Source organism: Labeo rohita, chromosome 22 (assembly GCF_022985175.1).
Source record: "Labeo rohita strain BAU-BD-2019 chromosome 22, IGBB_LRoh.1.0, whole genome shotgun sequence".
Classification (NCBI taxonomy): domain Eukaryota; kingdom Metazoa; phylum Chordata; class Actinopteri; order Cypriniformes; family Cyprinidae; genus Labeo; species Labeo rohita.
Genome location: NC_066890.1, coordinates 31,664,845 through 31,686,415, shown reverse-complemented (window position 1 = coordinate 31,686,415; position 21,571 = coordinate 31,664,845). Strand labels below are relative to the sequence as shown.

General features: G+C 33.2%; 1 protein-coding gene across 2 annotated transcripts in view; it reads right to left on the bottom strand.

The window, feature by feature from the left end:
- Positions 1 to 20,409, bottom strand: part of pip5k1ca (phosphatidylinositol-4-phosphate 5-kinase, type I, gamma a) — a 41,623-nt gene extending 21,214 nt beyond the window's left edge. For both annotated transcript variants that reach the window (XM_051095369.1, XM_051095370.1), the window contains exons 1-6: positions 20,109 to 20,409; positions 3,300 to 3,331; positions 3,103 to 3,189; positions 1,434 to 1,564; positions 1,234 to 1,351; positions 974 to 1,126 (exon numbers count right to left, since the gene is read on the bottom strand). In XM_051095369.1, coding sequence (XP_050951326.1) covers positions 974 to 1,126; positions 1,234 to 1,351; positions 1,434 to 1,564; positions 3,103 to 3,189; positions 3,300 to 3,331; positions 20,109 to 20,220 — 633 coding nt within the window. In that variant the 5' untranslated portion in view covers positions 20,221 to 20,409. The remainder of the gene's footprint in view (positions 1 to 973; positions 1,127 to 1,233; positions 1,352 to 1,433; positions 1,565 to 3,102; positions 3,190 to 3,299; positions 3,332 to 20,108) is intronic.
- Positions 20,410 to 21,571: the final 1,162 nt, after the last annotated feature.

Genomic DNA, 21,571 nt, shown 5'->3' with positions numbered 1-21,571 from the left:
CAGATAATCAACCGATATTTAGCCATAAATATTAGTTCACAGTCGTTTAAATTCTGAAATGCATTAAATATAGTGTAAAATAAGTAATTTTACATAGATTTACCTAGATTACCAGCAATTTTATCTAGACTATATATTTTTTGCTTTAATTAAACAATTATATGAAGCAGTATTTATCCTCATCTCTAAATATTGGTATCGGTTGTTCAAAATCTATATTAGTTTCAAATAAGGATGCAACAATAATAAAATCCTGGCCATAAATTTAACGTCCTGGACAATAGCCGATAGTTTATTGTCAGAATAAATAAAAAATAAAAATATTTGGTCAAAATGTTGCCTGATAAATTCTAATAGCAGTCAATAACCTTTATGGTCTGATATGTTGTTTCTCAAAAAGTAAACAATAACAAACTGTGAAATTATTCTAGCTGAAAAACATAAAAGAGTTTGGTGATACAACAATAAATATTTGCCTGGCAGATAATTGGCTGATATTTGTTAAAACCAATTAATTTTAGGTTGACATTGGATGACAAAAGTAATCCAAAAGTAAAAAGAGAGGAAAGTGGCATGTACTTAAATATATAATTTCAACTGATATAAGTCTTAAAAAAAAGGTAGGAAATTTACAAAATATCTTCATGGAACATAATCTTTACTTAATATCCTAATGACTTTTGCCATAAAAGAAAAATCCATCATTTTGACCCATACAATGTATTGTTGGCTATTGCTACAAATATACCAATGTGAATTATGACTGGTTTTGTGGTCCAGGGTCACATATTGTCTAAAATAGCATTTCACTAATTTTATGTAGTCTACATATCGTTTGCTATTATTAAACTGTACTAGATAATGCAATATGTATGTGTTGCATAATATATGCACCCCACCTTCGAGATATCGGGCATCAGACATATTGGTTGACGCTAATTTGAAATGCATCAGTCAAAGTACAGAAACTCACCATGTAATATCCAGGAAGAAGCTTTTGCAAAAACTCTGCCTCCTTGTGCATGACCGTCTTAATGATGAACTCATCGTCCCTGGTGACATAGAAGACTGATCCACTGGCTCCAGGATTGGACAGCTCGATCAGTGGTTCGTTACAGAGCGAATACTGACGGAGAACACAATTATGAGCAATACCAATTAATTTTGGTTAAGCGATTCTTCAGCAGTTCAAACATTTATTGTAAAATCCAGCCTTTAGCATATATTTCTCACCAAATAGTCATCTGGCCGTATCCCAAAAAGCTCTCTGAAGTAACGGAAGGCGACGGGAGCGTAGGTTTTGAAACGGAAGTCTGGGAAATGATGAGCTGGCGTCAAGTTGCTCCCTTCACTGGAAGCACAATGAGAAGATCATTTACTGCGAATTGTTGTGAAATTCCACATCCACCCTCAACCGCAGACAGATTGCGCACCTGGGGAAGAAGATGCTCTCCACTACATAGAAATCCTGCATGAGGACGTCCCGCTCAGGCTTGGAACTCAAGTTGCCAACCGTGTAGCCAATCCCTAGCTGAATGGCCCCCTTGAGTGCTGAAGATGTGGTCTAAAGAGAATATGGATGATATGAGTCACATAAATATAAAATCTAAGCCCAGAGACTGATCTTCTGCATCTTCTGTTTTGATGTCAGCTGGTCCCATGTTTTTGTTGAGCTTATTGGCAACATCACAATTCTGGTCCATACAGATAAACCGATAAATAATTTGTATTTTATTATTATTTATGTAAGTTTTTTTTCTACAAATTCTTTCTGATAACTAATGAATGGACATTAAAATTCAACACTATTTTGTCTAAAAAAACATTAAAGTGAATTTAGAAATTACAAAATTAATGATGTTATTATTATTACTATTAATGATGTTAGTAAAGTAAATTATTGTTAATGTTAATGTTAAATGACGGCAAATTAGCATGGACAATACAATATCAATCAATATAAAACACTGAAAAATTAAAAAAAAAAAAAAAAAAAAAAAAAGAGATTGTGAGATTAAAATAAAATACTAATATTGGCTGATATGGTAATGATATTATTTATCAAACGTAAAAAGAGAGGAAACTGGCATGTACAATTAAATATGCAACATCAACCAATATAAAACTTAAAAAAAAAAAACCTGAAAATTTTGATTTTTTTAATAAAAAAAAAATCTAAGTAAAAAAACAAAAACAAAAAAAAAAACCTAATATCATCTGATATGGTACCGATATAATTTATTAAACGTAAAAAGAGAGGAAACTGGCATGTACAATTAAATATGCAATATCCACCGATATAAAACTTTAAAAAAAGAATTTGTACATTTTTTTTCTAAAAGGTAAAAAACAAAAAAGTAAAAAATCATCATTTTAATTTAAAAACAACAACAACTAATATCGGCTGATATGGTACCGATATATTGTCCATGCCTAGAAATAACTAAAATAATCTGAATGCAATCAATGTTTTTCTAAAATGTAAAAAAAAAAGTAACAAATTAAATCAATTTAAAAAAAAAAAAAAAAAAAAAAAAAAAAAAACTAATATCGGCTGATATGGTAGAGATATATTGTCCATCCCTAGAAGTAACTAAAATAATCTTAAAAATTCTGTCTAAAATGAAAAATGTATTTAAAAAAAAAAAATAATAACCTAATATCGGCTGATATGGTAGAGATATATTGTCCATTCCTAGAAGTAACTAAAATAATCTTGAAAATTCTGTCTAAAATGAAAAATGTATTTAAAAATAAATAAATAAATAACCTAATATCAGCTGATATGGTAGAGATATATTGTCCATTCCTAGAAGTAACTAAAATAGTCTGAATGGAATCAATATCGAACATAGAAAAAGTTAAAACTGACTAATTTTATGTTAATGTCAGATGATGACAAAAATAACCTAAGGGTAAAAAGAAAGGAAATAAGTATGTACAATTAAATATACAACATCAATCAGTATAAACCACTGAAAAAAATACATTACAAAAATGATTAGAAGTAGAATATTGGCTAATATGGCACCAATACATCCCTAAACTGAATCAATTATCAAATCTAGAAAAAGTTGCTGAAATCGAGAAGGTGCAACGCACCTTCTTATACGTGGTTTCTCCAGAAGCGTCCACTCCTCTGTGTCCGATCTTCTTCCCATGGGCCGGCTGGCCTGACGATGAAGGCATCTGGTATAAAAAGTGAAAATATGAGATGCCTCCACCCTGCAATCTCTGCATAAACAGGTTCACTTGCAGTCTAACAATAGAGATTGTTGACATGTGATAAAGGAGCGTACCTCCGTTATGAAAGCCTTTTTCGATGTAGAATCTAGGAAAGAAAAAAAAAAAACAGTGATTATTCACAACAATATCTGAGTAAAAACATCAGATTTCACCATTTGCAAAATGAAAGCGCCGACAGTCAGCACCAAAGATCGTGATTTGAAACCAAATCAGATTTGTATGCAATCCAAACAAAGCCTATGATTACTTGGGACATATTCATCTGAAATTATAACCAGACTTCAAAAGTCAGCGGGTCAGACGGCATCAGCCGACTTCATTATTCAACCCCCATTTATATTCCGTCGCCGCCCCTCAAGCATCAGCAGCAGCTGTCAACAGCGACTGGGATGTTTGTTGACAAAGATGGTTTGATAAAAATACACCATGTGAAGATGACGGCTGGATTCCTTGAGCTGCGCTTCTCACCCCACAGTCGTCCCAGATGCATCCGCACACGCTCCCATTCAGTTCCTCCGTTTCCATGGCATCCCAATCAAGGTCAACAAGCTTTCTCTGAGATTGCATATGCATGTGGCATCAACAGACACATGCTGCTCTAAATAGGGCATTGGCCGCTAGACAGAGCAGCTCACAGCCACGCAGAGAGAAAGCAACAGCAAAACTAAGACGACAATCCAGCTAAAAACAGCTTCAACCCCAAAAATGTACATTCTGTTAACTCACCCTCATGTCGTTTTTAAACTTGTATGATTTTGGTCATAGAACAGAAAAGGAGAAATTCAGAGAAATGTGCTCGCTGCACTTTTCCTTTAGATGAATCTGAAGGTTTTAATCTTCAAAAGGTACATAAAAGCATCATAAAAGTGGTTTATACAGCTTGTGCTTGACATTTGCTCTAATTACCTTAGTTTGTGATTGTGAATGATTCATTCTTTTGAGTCAGATCTTCAATTAATCATTCTAAATGGTTTTTAAATTTAGAACGATTAATTCCAAATCTGAATGAATCAGTTCTTGATGTTAATGACTCATTTGGCTACTTGAAAGCTAATTGAAAGAGAAAGTTATAACATCTATCCTGACCACATTAGAATGAATCATTCTTTTGAGTCAGATCTTCAATGAATCATTCTAAATGGTTCATAAAATCAGAACGATTCGTTTCAAATCCGAATGAATCAGTTCTTGACTTAATGATTAAAACCATCTGGCTACAAGTAGAAGCTAACTGGACATCTAACATCTATCCTGACCACATTAGTTTGTAAACGAATCATTCTTTTGAATCATATCGTCTAAGAAATTTTTAAAATAATGAATCAGTTCTTGACTTACTGATTCAATGATCCAATCACAATGATAATGTGTAACGCAGTGACATCTGCCCTAACTACCTTAGTTTGTGATTGTGAATGAATCATTCTTTTGAGTCAGATCTATAATGAATCAAGTGGCTCATGAAATCAGAATGATTCATTCCAAATACGAATTAATCAGTTCTTGACTTAATGACTCAGTCATCTGACTACAACAAGTAGAAGCTAACTGAAGGACTTAACATCTATCCTGACCACATTAGTTTGTGATTGTAAATGAATCATCCTTTTGAAACAGACCTTCTAAGAATCATTTGAAATAATGAATCATTTCTTGACTTACTGACTCAATGATTTGGTTGCAATAATTAGAAATGCGTAATGCACTGACATCTGCCCTAACAGCCTTAGTTGTGATTGTGAATGAATCATTCTTTTAAATCAGATCTATAATGAATCATTCTAAATGGCTCATGAAATCGGAATGATTCATTCCAAATACGAATGAATCAGTTCTTGACTTCAATGACTCAATCATCTGACTACAACAAGTAGTAGCTAACTGGAGGGTAAGGTCTTAACATCTATCCTGACCACATTAGTTTGTGATTGTAAATGAATCATTCTTTTGAGTCAGACCTCCTAGGAATCATTTGCAATAATGAATCATTTCTCGACTTACTGACTCAATGATTAAGTTGCAGTGATTAGTAATTTGTAATGCACTGACATCTGCCCTAACTGCCTTAGTTCGTGACTGTGAATGAATCACTCTTTTGAGTCAGATCTATAATGAATCATTTTTAAATGGCTCATGAAATCAGAATGATTCATTCCAAATATGAATGAATCAGTTCTTGACTTAATGACTCAATCATCTGACTACAACAAGTAGAAGCTAACTGGAGGGGAAAGACTTAACATCTATCACAACCACATTAGTTTGTGATTGCATATGATTTATTCTTTTGAGTCAGATCTATAATGAATCATTTTTAAATGGCTCATGAATTCAGAATGATTCATTCCAAATACGAATGAATCAGTTCTTGACTTCAATGACTCAATCATCTGACTACAACAAGTAGAAGCTAACTGGAGGGGAAAGACTTAACATCTATCCCAACCACATTAGTTTGTGATTGTAAATGAATAATTCTTTTGAGTCAGATCTTCTAAGAATCATTTGAAATAATTAATCAGTTGACTTAATGACTTAATGGAAAGTCTTAACATCTATTCTGACCACATTAGTTTGTGAATGAATCAGTTCTTTCGAGTGGGATCTTCTAAGAATCATTGGAAATAATGAATCAGTTCTTGACTTACTGACTAAACCGGGATCAGTAGATAAGGAGGGGGAAATCAAAATATCTGCCCTAACTTAGTTTGTGATTGTGAACAAATCATTTGTTTTGTCAAGAGTCAGATCTTGACTAAATCATTTGAACTGGTTTACAAAATGAGACAATCGATTAATTTCATTTAAAAAAATACAATTTAAATACTTTTTAATCTCAAACGCTCGTCTTGTCTTTCTCTCTATGAACTCTGTGTATTCTGACTTAAGACAGTTAGGATACGTTGAAAAACTCTCTTTCTCCCTCAACTTCAAAAATCATTTTAAAATCATCCTACATCATTGCAGAAATACCGACCCAGTCTTTGCATTTTCGAAGGTGCAGGAGAACATGAGATGGGAGTTTTTCGATATACTCTAACTGTCATGAACCGGCATAAAAACAGTCCAGGCAGAGTAAGACAAGATGAGCGTTTGGCATTAAAAAGTATATAAATTCTTTTTATTAAAATAACCGATTGTTACACTAGATAAGACCCTTCTTCCTCGGCTGAGATCATTTAACAACCGCATTTGGGATCGTTTAAAGCTGCATTTAAACTGCATTTTGGAAGTTCAAAATTGGGGCACTATACGGGGCAAAATGCTGAAATGTTTTCCTCAAAAATCATAATTTCTTTACGACTGAAGAAAGAAAGACAGGAACATCTTGGATGACAAGTGGGTGAGTACATTATTTGTAAATTGTTGTTCTGGAAGTGGACTTCTCCTTTAAGCATTTTTATGTTATCGGTATCGGTCATTTTCAAAACCGATTTGCCGATAAAATCATTTAAAAGCATTTAAAAAAGCTTTTTGTCAGAGCCCTTGTTTTTTGAATTTAATTATCATTTTGACAGCAGACATATACATCAGTTCAAAATATCGGTTATCGTCTACTTGATCTGTAATAATCGGCCAAAAACACATATCAGTTGACCCCTACAAATCAGAATGAATCAATTCCTAATTTACTAAGTTAATTATATGTTTGCAAAAATTCAGCTAACTAGATGGGAAAATCAAAACATCTGCCCTAAATTCATTAAATGTTTAAATACATTGTTAACAAATCATTATTTTGAGTCAGATCTTCAATGAATCATTTCAATGGTTCAACAAAATAAGAATGACTCATCTGACATACTGACTCTGATCTGGTCACTACGATTAGTTATTACAGTTATATAACAGTTTTTTGGGTGAACTAGTGAACATTTAGGTTGGTAACTGTGTGAACCTGGCTTCCAGCTGGTTAACCATCTTGACCACAAACTGGTAGACCAGCTAGGATGGCATTACCAACTTGAAGCTGGTTAGCTGCTAGTCAAAGATGTTCTGTCAGTTATCAGCACTAATTTGACTAAAAATTCAAGCTGGATTTTCCACCAGCAAGCTTCAAGTTTTTGGTCAATTTGTTGTTGTACTGAAAGTTGGAAGCACAAAGTTAGGAAAAACACAACGACTGCAATGTCCCAAACAAACCAATTTCCATTTTCACCTCTGAAATAGCACATCCACACCAACAAGCCTCATGACCAAGTTAGTTCCTGTTATTTCTGGATCTAGCCGTCCATGTGGGATCCTGAAGTTGTTTGGGCAACATTGTGGCTCTCCTTAAAAGAGCTTTTTCCTAGACCTTGTCCACCAATGATAGGTCTGGCTTCAGTTCAAGCTGAAGCACAAACATGCTGCAGGATTTCTGATATACTCCACTAGACAGGGTCGACCACACATCTAATAAAAAGCATTAGACCAGCAAAAATCTGCTTTTAACTCTATTTGTACAGGGATTTAAATTGACCGTTTGAGCAGGCAGCATATGCACAAACCGCTAAGTTACATCTTTGATGTACAAAATGAATAAAATGAGCCGGCGGTAATATCATTCATAGCTAAACCATTATGAAATTATCTTAAATTAGCATAAATTCTACTGAGTTACTTTCGGCTAAACAACAAAGCATCCTTATTCTATTATGAGATGACGCTGAACTTGCGTCAAGCCATATTGAACTTGAAAAACTAACTTCTAAAACACATGTTAACATCTCCAGTGCTAATGAATTAACAAAACACCTTCTGAAATTGCTTTGGGTAGGTGTGATCACAGTCAGCTCAACATGGACTTGAAATGAAGAACTTGACGACAAATTTCAAGGTGTCACTTGACACCTCAAGCTGACATTCATTATATAGGACTAATTTTACCAAAGACTTAGCATATATATGCTACTTTGAAAAATGGATATCATGTGGTATGGCTGCAAAAATCTAAATACTGGAAGTAAAACCATGACAATATATGAACGACAGCTCATAATCCGGTAAAACAGAACCATATAAAGGAAACAAAAGACACACAAAACCATTATCATTGCTCACTTCTGATCTGAGAGACGGAAACAAAAACTACAAAGTCCCACTTGCAAATTTAATTCAAGTAATGAGCCATTCAACAGATTCATAGTTCATAGCTCTTCTAAGTAATAGACGCCCAAGAATGGCTTGTGTGCAAGAATTAAAGGGATAGTTCACACAAAAATGAAAATTACCCTATGATTTACTCTCAAGACCCTCAAGACATCCTAGATGTATGACTTTCTTCTTTTAGACAAATACAATTGGAGTTACATAAAAAAAAAGCTTTTTCAAGCTTTATAATGGCAATGAATGTGTGTTGAGGTTTTGAAGTCCAATAAAGTGCATCCATCCATCAAAAAAAATACTCCACATGGCTCCAGGGTGTTAATAAAGGCCTTTTGAATTAAATCGATGCATTTGTGTAGGAAAAATATCCTTATTTAAAACTTTACAAACCATAATCTCTAGCTTTCGTTAACTGTCATACGTGTGTTTATGAGAAAGTGGAAATTTTTCTTTACAAATTCGTGACCAGCGTTTTTTTGTTCTCTCCTCTGCGCTTCCTTGCTCATCACCGGGTTCGCTTAAGGTCAAAGCATACTCCAGTTTTCACATGTACATGAGTGTCCACGTGCAGTGTGAGTGACACAAATTTCGTCATCAGAATACTACGCGCACCATCCGATTTTTGTAACCGCACAAATTCTGTACAAATTGCAGTAATCAGTTGTTCCACAAGGTGGCAGCACTGGCCCGGGCTGTTGTTTCACAGTAGAGGACGAAACTAAAGAGATGGAACAACAACAAAATATCGGAAACTGCATTAACGACAGACGCCTGCATTGACAAGCCCTTGTGTGAGGGTATGAGAGCTGCAACTTTCGTTTAAAAGTGTACAAAGACATTTTATCGCTCATAACTTGTGGCGAAAAATAGCGTAGACACTGGACTAAGATGAAGCTTTCTAGAGCGACCTCCTAGGTTTGTTTGACTAGAGCTTTTTGAAACCAGATAAAGACATTACTTTTCAGGGGTCCTGATCTGCTTACTTGGTGTGCACCAGGGTTCGAGTAGCAGTGTTTACACTTATTCAAATGAACCGCTCTAACAGAGCAATCGCAAAATTAAACCAAACCTATCAAGTGTGAATATGCCCTAAGAAATTTGGGCCAGAAAGAAACCATCTAGCAACCCCATATGGAAAACCATGCTGTTGGTAAGTTTTCGTAAGCAATGTTTGGTTACGATGCCTTGAACACAAATGTGTCAAAGAAGGACTCTGCGTCCTCTTGTAGGAGACGCCCTACTCCCTCTGAGGTGCCGGTGGGATTGAGTGTCTTCCAGAACCCTGGTCTTGTCTGCAGGCTGGCCTATAAAAAGCTCCGTCCTCTTCAGGGCATAAGCAAGGGGGGCAAGGAATACAGAGAGACGCCATTATGCAATTCTTGCTTGTTTTCCATTTCCCACCGGAGCCTGAAAACTCCCAGCAGTCTGAGCTATTAGAATAACATGGGTTGAGGAAATAGTTGGAGTGCGCAGACAGATCTGCCCTGTCTGGCAAAGCGATATCGGCGAGCACAACACTATACGGCCTTGAGGGTTTGATTATATATGCATCTCACAGGAAGTTATTTGTATAAACCGAGAAAGCCATGTCTGATGCTTTAATTGTGTACATTTGCTACCACCATCACATGACGATAATGAAGTGGGTGCTTTAGATGGTCCATTAGGCGGTAATAACCTCAAAATTGATTTATAATTAATTTACAATAAAGATCTTTTCCTATCTCAGCATTCATCGGTTCAGCGCTGCTCTTAATGAGTCGAGCGGGATGGCCACTGAACAGAACAGCAACAGATATTTATCATTCAGACGGGGTGAAAGGAAAGCAATAACTGTATTAGCACATGCAAAAAGTATTATTATTGCTCACATTTAAAGCTTTAAACTCCAAAGTATTAAACTCTTTTTATTTTTAACATTAGTGATTTAACTTGAATGTGCAAGGCTTCCATTGTCAGTCATTTTCAGTTAATTTAGCTGTAAAAACAGTCCATTTTGCGGCTTGATGTTGCAAAGTGGTATTTTTAATTATATTCAGAGCGGGGTAGATTATTTGCAAATTGTAGTCCGATTCCAAATTACATGAGAAAATCTGTAGTTACATAATCCATTACATTATACACTTCAGGTATTATAATCAGACTACTTCTGGATTACTTTTAGATTACTTGTTTATTACATCAGTCTAAATAGGATAATCTACCATATTAATATATACAAAAACAAAAAGTAAGAAAATATATTCCATTCGTTGTAATTAACCATGCGACTAATCTAAAAATCACGCACATTAACAGGAAATAAAGTTCGAAATTAAGTGGATTCAACTTTTCTAAACATTCAAGCATACAATTTTTGCAACAATAAACAAATAAATCACACATTCTTACAATCGTACTGAAAAAGTGCTTCATTCGACAATTTTTTTTGCGACGTTCCAATTTTTGCGTAAAAATTGAATTAGCAACTTGTGAAACAAACATACAATTTTCACAAAATTAAGCAGCATAAAGTAAACAAATTAATCACACATTCTCACTGTGAAAAAAGAACCCGAGCTTTCCATGTATTTGATATGTGAATTTTGGGATACTGTATTATAAAACTGGTTGAAACACTACGATGTGAACAAATATGCAACAAAATATTAAAACAAACTATTGTTGTTTGAGGTAAATTTCAAGACATGAACATAAACTACATCAGAAATAAATTTACTTCCATGTGACTGAATAACTAAACAATTTATTCGCAAACTGTTTTGTGTTGTTCCAGTTTTTACAGAGAAATGTAATTTGTAAACTTGTGAAACGAACATAGAATTTTCGTACATTAACACAACATAAAGAAAACTAATAAATCACACATTCTTACTTTGAAAGAAGAAAGGATGAACCCAAGCCATCCATGTATTTATGCGAATTTAAGGATGCTGGACGAAAACACTACAATGCGAAAAAAAATGTAAAAACAAAATACCGAAACAAACTATTGTTGTTTGAGGTAAATTTCAAGACATGAACATAAACTACATCAGAAACAAATGTACTAACTCAACCTGAGAAGAAACAATCATAATAAAAAAGTGCTTTATTCGCAAATTGTTTTGCATTGTTCCAATTTTTGCATAGAAATGTAATTTGTGAAACAAACACAATTTTAGAATAAAACAGCGTAAAGTAAACAAACAAATCACACAAGGAAGAACCTGAGGTATCCATGTGTTTATGTGAATTTTGGAATACTGTATTACAAAACTGGATGGAAACACTACGCTACGAATAAACACAGAAACAAAATACCAAACAAACTATTCTTGTTTGAGGTCAATTTCAAGACATGAACATAAACTACGTCAAAAACAAATTTACGTGCATGTGACTGAATAACTCAACCTGAGAAGAAACAATCATACTAAAAAAAAGTGCTTTAGTCGCGAATTGTTTTTACGATGTTCCAATTTTTGTGTAGAAATTTAATTTAAAAGTTGTGAAACAAACATGCAATTTTCGTAACAATAAAGCAACATAATGTAAACAAATAAATCACACATTCTCAAGAAGAACTCGAGCTATCCATGTATTTGTTTTGGTATTTTGTTGCGTATTTATTTGCATCGTAGTGTTTCCGTCCAGTTTTATAATACAGCATCCCAAAATTCAGATAAATACATGGCTGTTTTATTTAGCAAAAGTTGTATGTTTGTTTCACAAGCTGCAAATTAAATTTCTATGCAAAAATTGGAACAACGCAAAAACAATTCACGAATAAAGCACTTTTTCAGTAAGAATGTGTGATTTATTTGTTTACTTTGTTGTTCTATTGTTGCGAAAATTGTATAATTGACTGTTTAGAAAAGTTGAATCCACTTAATTCTGTTCCAATTTTTGTGTAGAAATTTAATTCGCAGCTTGTGAAACAAACATACAATTTTTGCAAAATAAAACAGCATAAAGTAACTTACTTTGAAGGAAGAACCCGAGCTATCCATTTATACAATTATTGTTTCACAAACCGCAAATGAAATTTCTATGCAAAAAATAGGTAAAACGCAAAAACAATTCACGAATAAAGCACTTTTTCAGTAAGAATGTGTGATTTGTTTACTTTGTTGTTTTATTGTTGCGAAAATTGTATGATTGAATGTTTAGAAATATTTTGGGATACTGTATTATAAAACTGGATGGAAACACTACGCTGCGAACAAATACACAAACAAAATACCAAAACAAACTATTCTTGTTTGAGGTAAGTTTCAAGACATGAACATAAACTACATCAGACACAAATTTACTTGCATATGACTGAATAACTCAACCTGAGAAGAAACAATCGTACTGAAAAAGTGCTTTATTCGCAAATTATTTTGCGATGTTCCAATTTATGTGTATAAATTAAATTCGTAACTTGTGAAAAAATGCATGTTGCCCTAGTTATCACTAAAAAAATATCCCTAGTAACTCCACAGCACAACTTATGTTCAGCTATTCTTTTTAATAGTTTACTTTTAACTATTTTTGAATATTTCAGATCATTAGTCATCAAAGCTCAGTAAATATTGGTCACAGACACAGATTTACGTTAAAAATTTCACCAAGCCAATCACTCACTAAAAACTCACACAAATCATGTTTTAATCCCATTTTAAGTCTTATTTTGATGTAACAAAGTGGTTATATTTAAGTATGTGTGTTTTTGCTTACTTTTTTTAAATGAGTCTTCCTATTAACACCATTAACATTGTGCATTCAGACTGATTATCGAACGCGGTACACGTATGAACACAAAAGGCGGGATTTATTGCATTAACCAATCACAGCCGAACATAACGAGTCACATCCAATCATATCATGATAGAGGCACTGCCTCCTCTCTCGTGACTTTTCGCCATTCATTCTCAATTACCCCCCAACAAACCCACGGCATGCTTTAGGGGGTCTGTTAAAACTCAGTGGGCTCAGGGGAGATGACAGAGACGCAGACTCCTGCTGTAACTATACCCGCTGGTGTTGGACAATGTTACTTTAGAAACACGAGTGATTTATGCTTTTTAATATTATATTTTGTAATACTGGCGTTGTTTTATTTTTGAACTGCAAATTGTTCTCTCATCCTATATTTTGAGGTGGCACCACCTCCCTTGCCTCCTCGAAGGAAACGCCCCTGATTTGAGCACAAATGTAAAAATTTCACTGTATTCTTTTGAGATTTCTGTCATGTTCGGACATAAAAACCTGTGAGTCACTAAAATTGAATCTGACTTTATTATTGAAATAAATCAAAGAAAGGGTGGATGAGGGCGTCCAAATCACTTCAGGTGTGAAAATGACTCACAGACCAGCGTGAGACACGTGTCATGTGATTGCGTGCTCAACAGTCAGCATGTTTTCCCACACACATCTACACGGGAGACGCCAGGGAGCGAACCAGTGAAAACAGGAGGATGCCGAGGCAGGAGACGCCAGCGGCAGGGGAACTCGGGGAGTGAACCGTCCCTGTTTGGATGCACTTTTGGTGATTAAAAAGTAGACGATGAGACTGGAGCATAACAGTATGTGACATTTACTACGAGCCAATTGTGTTGACATTTATGTCTTTGAAAAACACTAACCACAATTCAGTTTGCAAAGCCTCCGCGCATACGCGAATGAAAAAAATCTTGTCAACAACGAGCTGGAGAAAGGTCAACCTTAAGTACATACTGAACACAGGCACTTTATGGAGTGGATCACATTTTGTGCTCTTCTGTAAGACTCATAAAAGTGGGTTTACAAGTATGATCTTATGTTTAATAACCCAAGAAAACAAACTTTTTTTGTCAGTGAAAGGTCATAGCTGGCTTTGTGTGCATAGCTATTCACATACTGATGTTAAAAGCAGAGTAAAAACTGATAGCTTCTCAGGTTTACAGTTTAAAGCGATTTTTGATGGATATCAGCATATTGTGAGCGTGAGTGCGATCATTGACATCTCACACACAGATACGTGACTTATTAACAGCAGAGAAAAAAACAAATGGGGAACAGAGAAGAAAAACAGTCTCTTAGAGGCAGAAACAAGAGAGTATTTGATAGATACGATAACTGTTATGGAAGTGAAAACCTGAAATTACCATCATATATCAACCAAGTACAAGTCTTTATATATATATATATATATATATATATATATATATATAAAATAATGGTAATACGTTTGGGTTCAAAATCAAATTTGCACCATGAATTTAAGTTTAATAATGCATTATAAATAGATTCATAATGTACTTGTACATGTAATTTACTAAAGTAACACTGTATCTTTTCATAAATAATCGTAAGCAAAATTCAATATAATATTATAATATTCCTTGTTAGATATGCAACTGGTAGTTTATTGTATGTTTTAATACATTATAACTAGTGCTGTCAAATGATTAATCGTGATTAATCACATCCAAAATAAAAGTTTTTGTTTACATAATGTATGTGTGTACTGTGTATATTTATTATGTACATATAAATACACACACGCACGTATATATTTAAGAAAACTAAATCATGTAAATACATGTTAATATTTTCAGGATATATACTGTATGTGTGTGTCTTTGTATATTACACATAATAAATATACACAGTACACACATATATTATGTAAACAAAAACTTTTATTTTGGATGCGATTAATCGTGATTAATCGTTTAACAGCACCAGATTAATCACTGCACAGCACTAATCTTTTCATAAATAATTGTAACCTAAAATAAAAAGCGTTGTAACATTTATTAAAAGACAATATAATATTATAATATTCCTTGTTAGATCTGCAATTAGTTGTTTTTTTGTACGTTTTAATGCATTAGAAATTGGTGCTGTCAAACGATTAATCGCATTCAAAATAAAAGTTTTTGTTTACATAATGTATGTGTGTGTACTGTGTATATTTATTATGTATATAGAAATACACACATGCATGTATATATTTAAGAAAATGTGTTGTTTATATATTAAAAATATTTACATATATAGTACCAATTATATGAATATAAATATATACATATAAATACATGTAAATATTTTCAAAATATATACTGTATGTGTGTGTATGCATATGTATATGTATATGTATATATATATATATATATATATATGTATATATATATATATGCACAGTATGCACACATATATAACCAAAAACTTTTATTTTGGATGCGATTAATCGCGGTTAATCGTTTAACAGCACTAGATTAATCACTGCACAGCACTAATCTTTTCATAAATAATTGTAACCTAAAATAAAAAGCGTTGTAACATTTATTAAAAGACAATATAATATTATAATATTCCTTGTTAGATCTGCAATTGGTTGTTCATTGTAAACGATTAATCGCATTCAAAATAAAAGTTTTTGTTTACATAATGTATGTGTGTGTTCTGTGTATATTTATTATGTATATAGAAATACACACATGCATGTATATATTTAAGAAAATGTGTTGTTTATATATTAAAAATATTTATATATATATAATACCAATTATATGAATATAAATATATACAAAAATACACGTTTATTTTCAAAATTTTGTATGTGTGTGTATGCGATTAATCGTATGCACACATATGTAAACAAAAACTTTTATTTTGGATGCGATTAATCGTTTAACAGCACTAGATTAATCACTGCACAGCACTAATCTTTTCATAAATAATTGTAACCTAAAATAAAAAGCATTGTGACATTTATTAAAAGACAATATAATATTATAATATTCCTTGTTAGATCTGCAATTGGTTGTTCATTGTACGTTTTAATGCATTGGTGCTGTCAAACGATTAATCGCATTCAAAATAAAAGTTTTTGTTTATATAATGTATGTGTGTGTTCTGTGTATATTTATTATGTATATAGAAATACACACATGCATGTATATATTTAAGAAAATGTATGTTTACACATTAAAAATATTTATATATATAACACCAATTATATGAATATAAATATATACATATAAATACATGTAAATATTTTAAAAATATATACTGTATGTGTGTGTATGTGTGTATATATATATATATATATAAACAAAAACTTGTTTTTTATATGTAAATGTAAACAAAAACTTTTATTTCGGATGCGATTAATCACGATTAATCGTGATTATTCGTTTAACGGCTCTAATATTTTCATAAATAACTGTAACCTAAAATAAAAGGTGTTATAATATTTAACTAAAATACAATGTAATATTATAATGTTCTTTGTTAGATCCGCAATTGGTTTATTGTATATTTTAATGCATTAGAATTTGTGTTGTGAAACGATTAATTGCGATTAATCGCAATCAAAATAATTTTTTATCTACATAATGTATGTGTATACTTTGTATATTTATTATATTATATAGAAATACACACACATGCATGTATATATTTAAGAAAAATATGATATGTTTACATATTAGATATATTTATATATAATATACATTTTATGAATATAAATATATACATGTAAGTACTTTCAAAATATATACTGTATGTGTGTGTCTTTACATATACATCATAAATATGCACAGTACACTAGGGCTGGGCGATATGGCAAAATAATGTATCGATTATCGCCTTTAAAAATATCGTGATATTCGATAATATCGTCTACCCCGCCCTATCCCGCCCTGCCACGCCTACTCCGAATCAGCACTATGCTTGATCCTCGCTACAGAGGTGGCTTTAATTTGAACGAATTGGAGCAAACTAAGAATGAACTGCTTGATGCCATTAATGACTGCCTTCGAAAGAAAAAGCACGAGAATACTGAGGAAGAACAACCAAGCACGAGCGCTCAAGAAACGCCTTTGAAAAAGAAAAAAATAGCATTGAGTGGTTTCCTTGGAAAGCCCCCCAAAAAACCCATAAGGGAGGGAGATAGGGCAGCGGCTGAGCTTACGGCCTATCTTTTGGAGGATGTAATTGACGGAGAAGAGAATCCACTTGCGTGTTGTAAGAACAACGAACGTCGCTTTCCCCTCACGTCTTTTGCATTCTTATGTGTGCCTGCAACAAGCAGTCTGTCTGAGAGGGTTTTTAGCACAGCAGGTCAAATTGTCATCCCTTTTCAAAATGCTTTAACCCCAGAGTCCTGGGATTTTTTCCTGTCTAAAAATCTGCGTTAACTTCACGCTTCAAAAATGTTAAATAAATATTAGGTTATCCTTATATTTTTTTTAAGCATTATATTGGGTCTAAAATCGAACGTGCAGTTTTCAGCCTACATAACACAAAGGTAGAGATTAAAGAAATTATACAGTTAAATAAGAAAGTAGCCAAAATAAGAACGGTAAATATTACACAAACATTTGTTGCATAAATTCGTAACAACCTCGCCCAACCCTTGCCCGAGGTTCATTAAAATTACGGCCCGAGTCCGACTGGAGCCCGAGTCTTTTCTCTCTCTTTCCCATTACACTGTTGCATCCATTAAAATAGCTCAGTTTTGTTTTTTAATAGGAACGTGGTTATATTTCTTTTCGCTTCTTTGTAGAGTTAATTTAGAAACATGTTTGGAACATTGTTTGTTAAATTAACGAAATTAAGATGTTAACGTAACGACCAAGCGGCCAGCAGGCAGTGAGTTGATCGATTTTTGCCTTCTCAAATCATCACGACTTGCCTAAAATAAAATCTTCAAGCATATCACAATGTTATTTTATGCGCATACAATTGTTTGTTGGAGAGGGGAAGCTAAACGCGCTTTGCAGGACATGGAGGCGCCAGCGCAATCACTTGCTAAAAATTTAAATACGCTGTAATCTTTGCTCATAAAGGTAAGCGTAAAATATCATCCGGAACTGTAAAGAGTGCAATTTTATTTGCGTCCACTCACAATATTAACAGAATGTTGTGCTTTTGTAAAAAATAAAGAAAACAAACAAGATGCGCTTTCTGATGTCTCGGTGTTGAACAGGAGCGCTGCACAAAAATGAAACAAAACTCAACGAATACCTGCCTTACAGACAGATATATCTATAGAAAGCTTTAAATCATTACTTTACTACTTTAAAACTAAAAAAAAAAATCAAATCGAAAACAAAAACTCCTTCATTATAAAACCCGTAGAGATGCGTTTCTCTCTAAAGGCGCGTCCAATGAGCAGATGGCGAGTCAGGATCGTCATCTTTGCAATACTGGCTCAGAAAACACTAGTTTATTAATAATTCATTCAAGTATGTCCTTATTTCCCTCCGACACATTCACAAGCTTTAGCCTATTGTGTGCGTATAACGTGGTTCTCTTTGTGTCCTGAATAAACTTCTTTTTTTTTTTTTTGTGCCATGCGGTCCACACTCCGCAGTTAAGTGATTTTCTTTTTGCCGTTAAACATTTGATTAGCTTTTCTTTGTTTCTTTCGCTTAATTATAGTATGTCTCTTATTTCTGTTCTGTTATATATAAATGTGTAATATTTCTAAAGATATTTTAAACTTGTAGTCAAAGGGTACTACATTTGTTGTTTGTTAAGGCGCTTCTCACAATGAAAATAGATAGAGCCCGTGTCTTATCCGTAATAACTTCAATGTTGCGCTTTACGGTGTATGCATGCATTAAAAGCACAAAAAAGTAAGTGTATGGTAACTACTAGCCTATCATTTGTCATTTTCCGATATTGTCGATTATCGTATGGTACTGACTATAAAGATCGACATCGTGATTCTTACGAGACATCGTCGATATATGATAATATCGTCGTATCGCCCAGCCCCTACAGTACACACACATAGGCTACATTATGTAAACAAAAACTTATTTTGGATGCGATTAATCGTGATTAATCGATTGCACTAATTATAATAAATATATAAGTATTATAATATGTTATAACTGAGGTTACAATTATTCATGAGATAATACAATGAATTACAAGGTGCATAATTAATACATTCAAAAAAAAATTATAATATAAAGGCTTACACAAAAAGGAACTGATGTAAATTTAATATTGTTTGTCATGATAAAAATGAACAGTAAATAAAATTAAAATATAATATAAAATACAATAGAAATATATATTATTATAATAATTAATAATTATAAATGATTCAAATGACATTTTGGTTTAATAACAGATTATTATAATTAATAAATGTACAAAACAGAAGAAAAAAAACTGCAAAACATCAACTTATCATAGTATTACCATCATTGTATTACCACAGTGCTTATTTCTAAAAATCATATTACAGTTATAATATTTTTTTTTTCAAAGACAAGCAATTGAACACTTGTACAAATAAATTTAGAAAGACAATATGGCTTGTGTTTGACTATCTTAAATCATACATGCACTTGAAATTCCTATTTGACTGATCTGATTAAAACATTTTAATATGTCATCCTTTATGCTTTCAATTTTGCTTATGCTAAACATGTTACCCCGTTTCTCACCTGAAACCCCCACCATCCCATCTGTCATCTGCCCAGTGTCCCTGCTATGCTGAAGGCTAGCTAGCTCAATCTGGTTTTAACCTGGTTGTCACACCATCCACCTGACAATATGCCCATAAAACTACATATTTATAAAAGCACATGCTCTGTGGCAGCATGTGAACCCTAATAATCCAATGCTCGTTTGATAAATCACAAGCATCAGTGTCTCGTGTCCATACACCAATGCTAGTTTTGCTAGCTCTATCCATGTGAATCCCAACCACCTCTGAATCAGTATGAGACTGCGTGAACCGAGGTAACGTTATTTCTTAACCCGTGTTTCGAATCAACCCCCAAGTTGTTAGTTACCCGAGTCCATGCCGTCCGCCGTCCCCGCGTCCTCGGATGCTGCTGCCCCGGATAACGGACTCCCATCCCCGGCCTCAGACAGGCTGGCCGCCCCTTCAGCCGCCGCTTCCATTCAGTACCCCGGGATGAATCCTCCGAGCGAGAGCGCTGTCAACCGATGACGGCCAATATTTCAAAACATACACTGCTTTTCTTCTCAGTTTGTATGGATGTGGGTAGCTGACAAAAATAAGGTGGGAGATTGAGGACTGTCCCTGTGCGTCGTGGTCCTCCTCCTCTCCTCTGAGCTGTCAGGCACAGGATAGGGATGTTCGATTCGTTTGAACTGATTCAGTCGTTCGTTTGAACTGATTCAGTTGAACTGATTCGGACTCGCAAATCATTTTGAGCCGGTTTGCTGTTTGTTTGTCAGGAGAAGCGCTAACGTGGTAGCAGAAATTAAGAAATAATTTACGACAGATTTTCTGAAAGCGTCTTATGGTACTTGCATAACGGATTTATAACTGTAACACATTTGGGGGAAAGTTGTATTTTTGCTTTGAACAAAACAAAAACACAATTTTGACACGGAATCCAATGTAGTGAAATCATAGTGATGAATAGCGAGTTTTTACCGTCTTTAAAAAAACGAACACGATGACTATCAAAACAATTGACCGTTTGAATGGTTCATTGAACCGAAGCGAATGAATCGATTCGTCAAGATGAATCGCACTTCCAAACGCTTTCACAGAAGCTGTTGAGGGTTTGAATGAGGCTGCTGCTGCTCTCTGTTGGTGATTCTTTATTAATACAAGTAGAAACGGTTTTATTAAAATATAGTAAATAACATTAATATAATATAATATAATATAATATAATAAATATAATATAATATAATAATCCCAACAGTGTTGTTTTCACTATTAGGTTGTTCCTACAGAATATGATGATGAAAAATAATGTAATTGATGTAGCAATAATGTTTAATGAATCTTCAGTGAATTATTTTTTTGTATTAAATGAAGCAGTGAGAGTATATAATAATGTAAGTAACAAATATTATTTGTTGTGTGTGTATGTAGAGTGTTTATAATAAAATATTATTCTGAGAATTGTTTATATTATTATCTCAATGTTGATTTTATGGTTTTTCTATTATATATTTTAAGCTCTCTGCAGGGATATTATAGTTCATTAAAACTAAAACCAAAAATAAATACTTGAAATAAAAATAAACATTAGCTGAAATGAAAAATTAAAATTAAAAATTTATTCCAGCTATTTTTTTATTCAGTTTAACTTTATGAAAATTAACACTGAAATAAAAATAGAAGAAAAAAGTAATATATTAAAAAAACAAACAAATAAAAACACAAAATTACATAAAATTACTAAAACTTCAGCTGAATGGATCTAGAAAATACAAAAATAAAAACAAATTCAAAATAGTAAAAAAATAAAAAGAATGTTTATAATAAAAA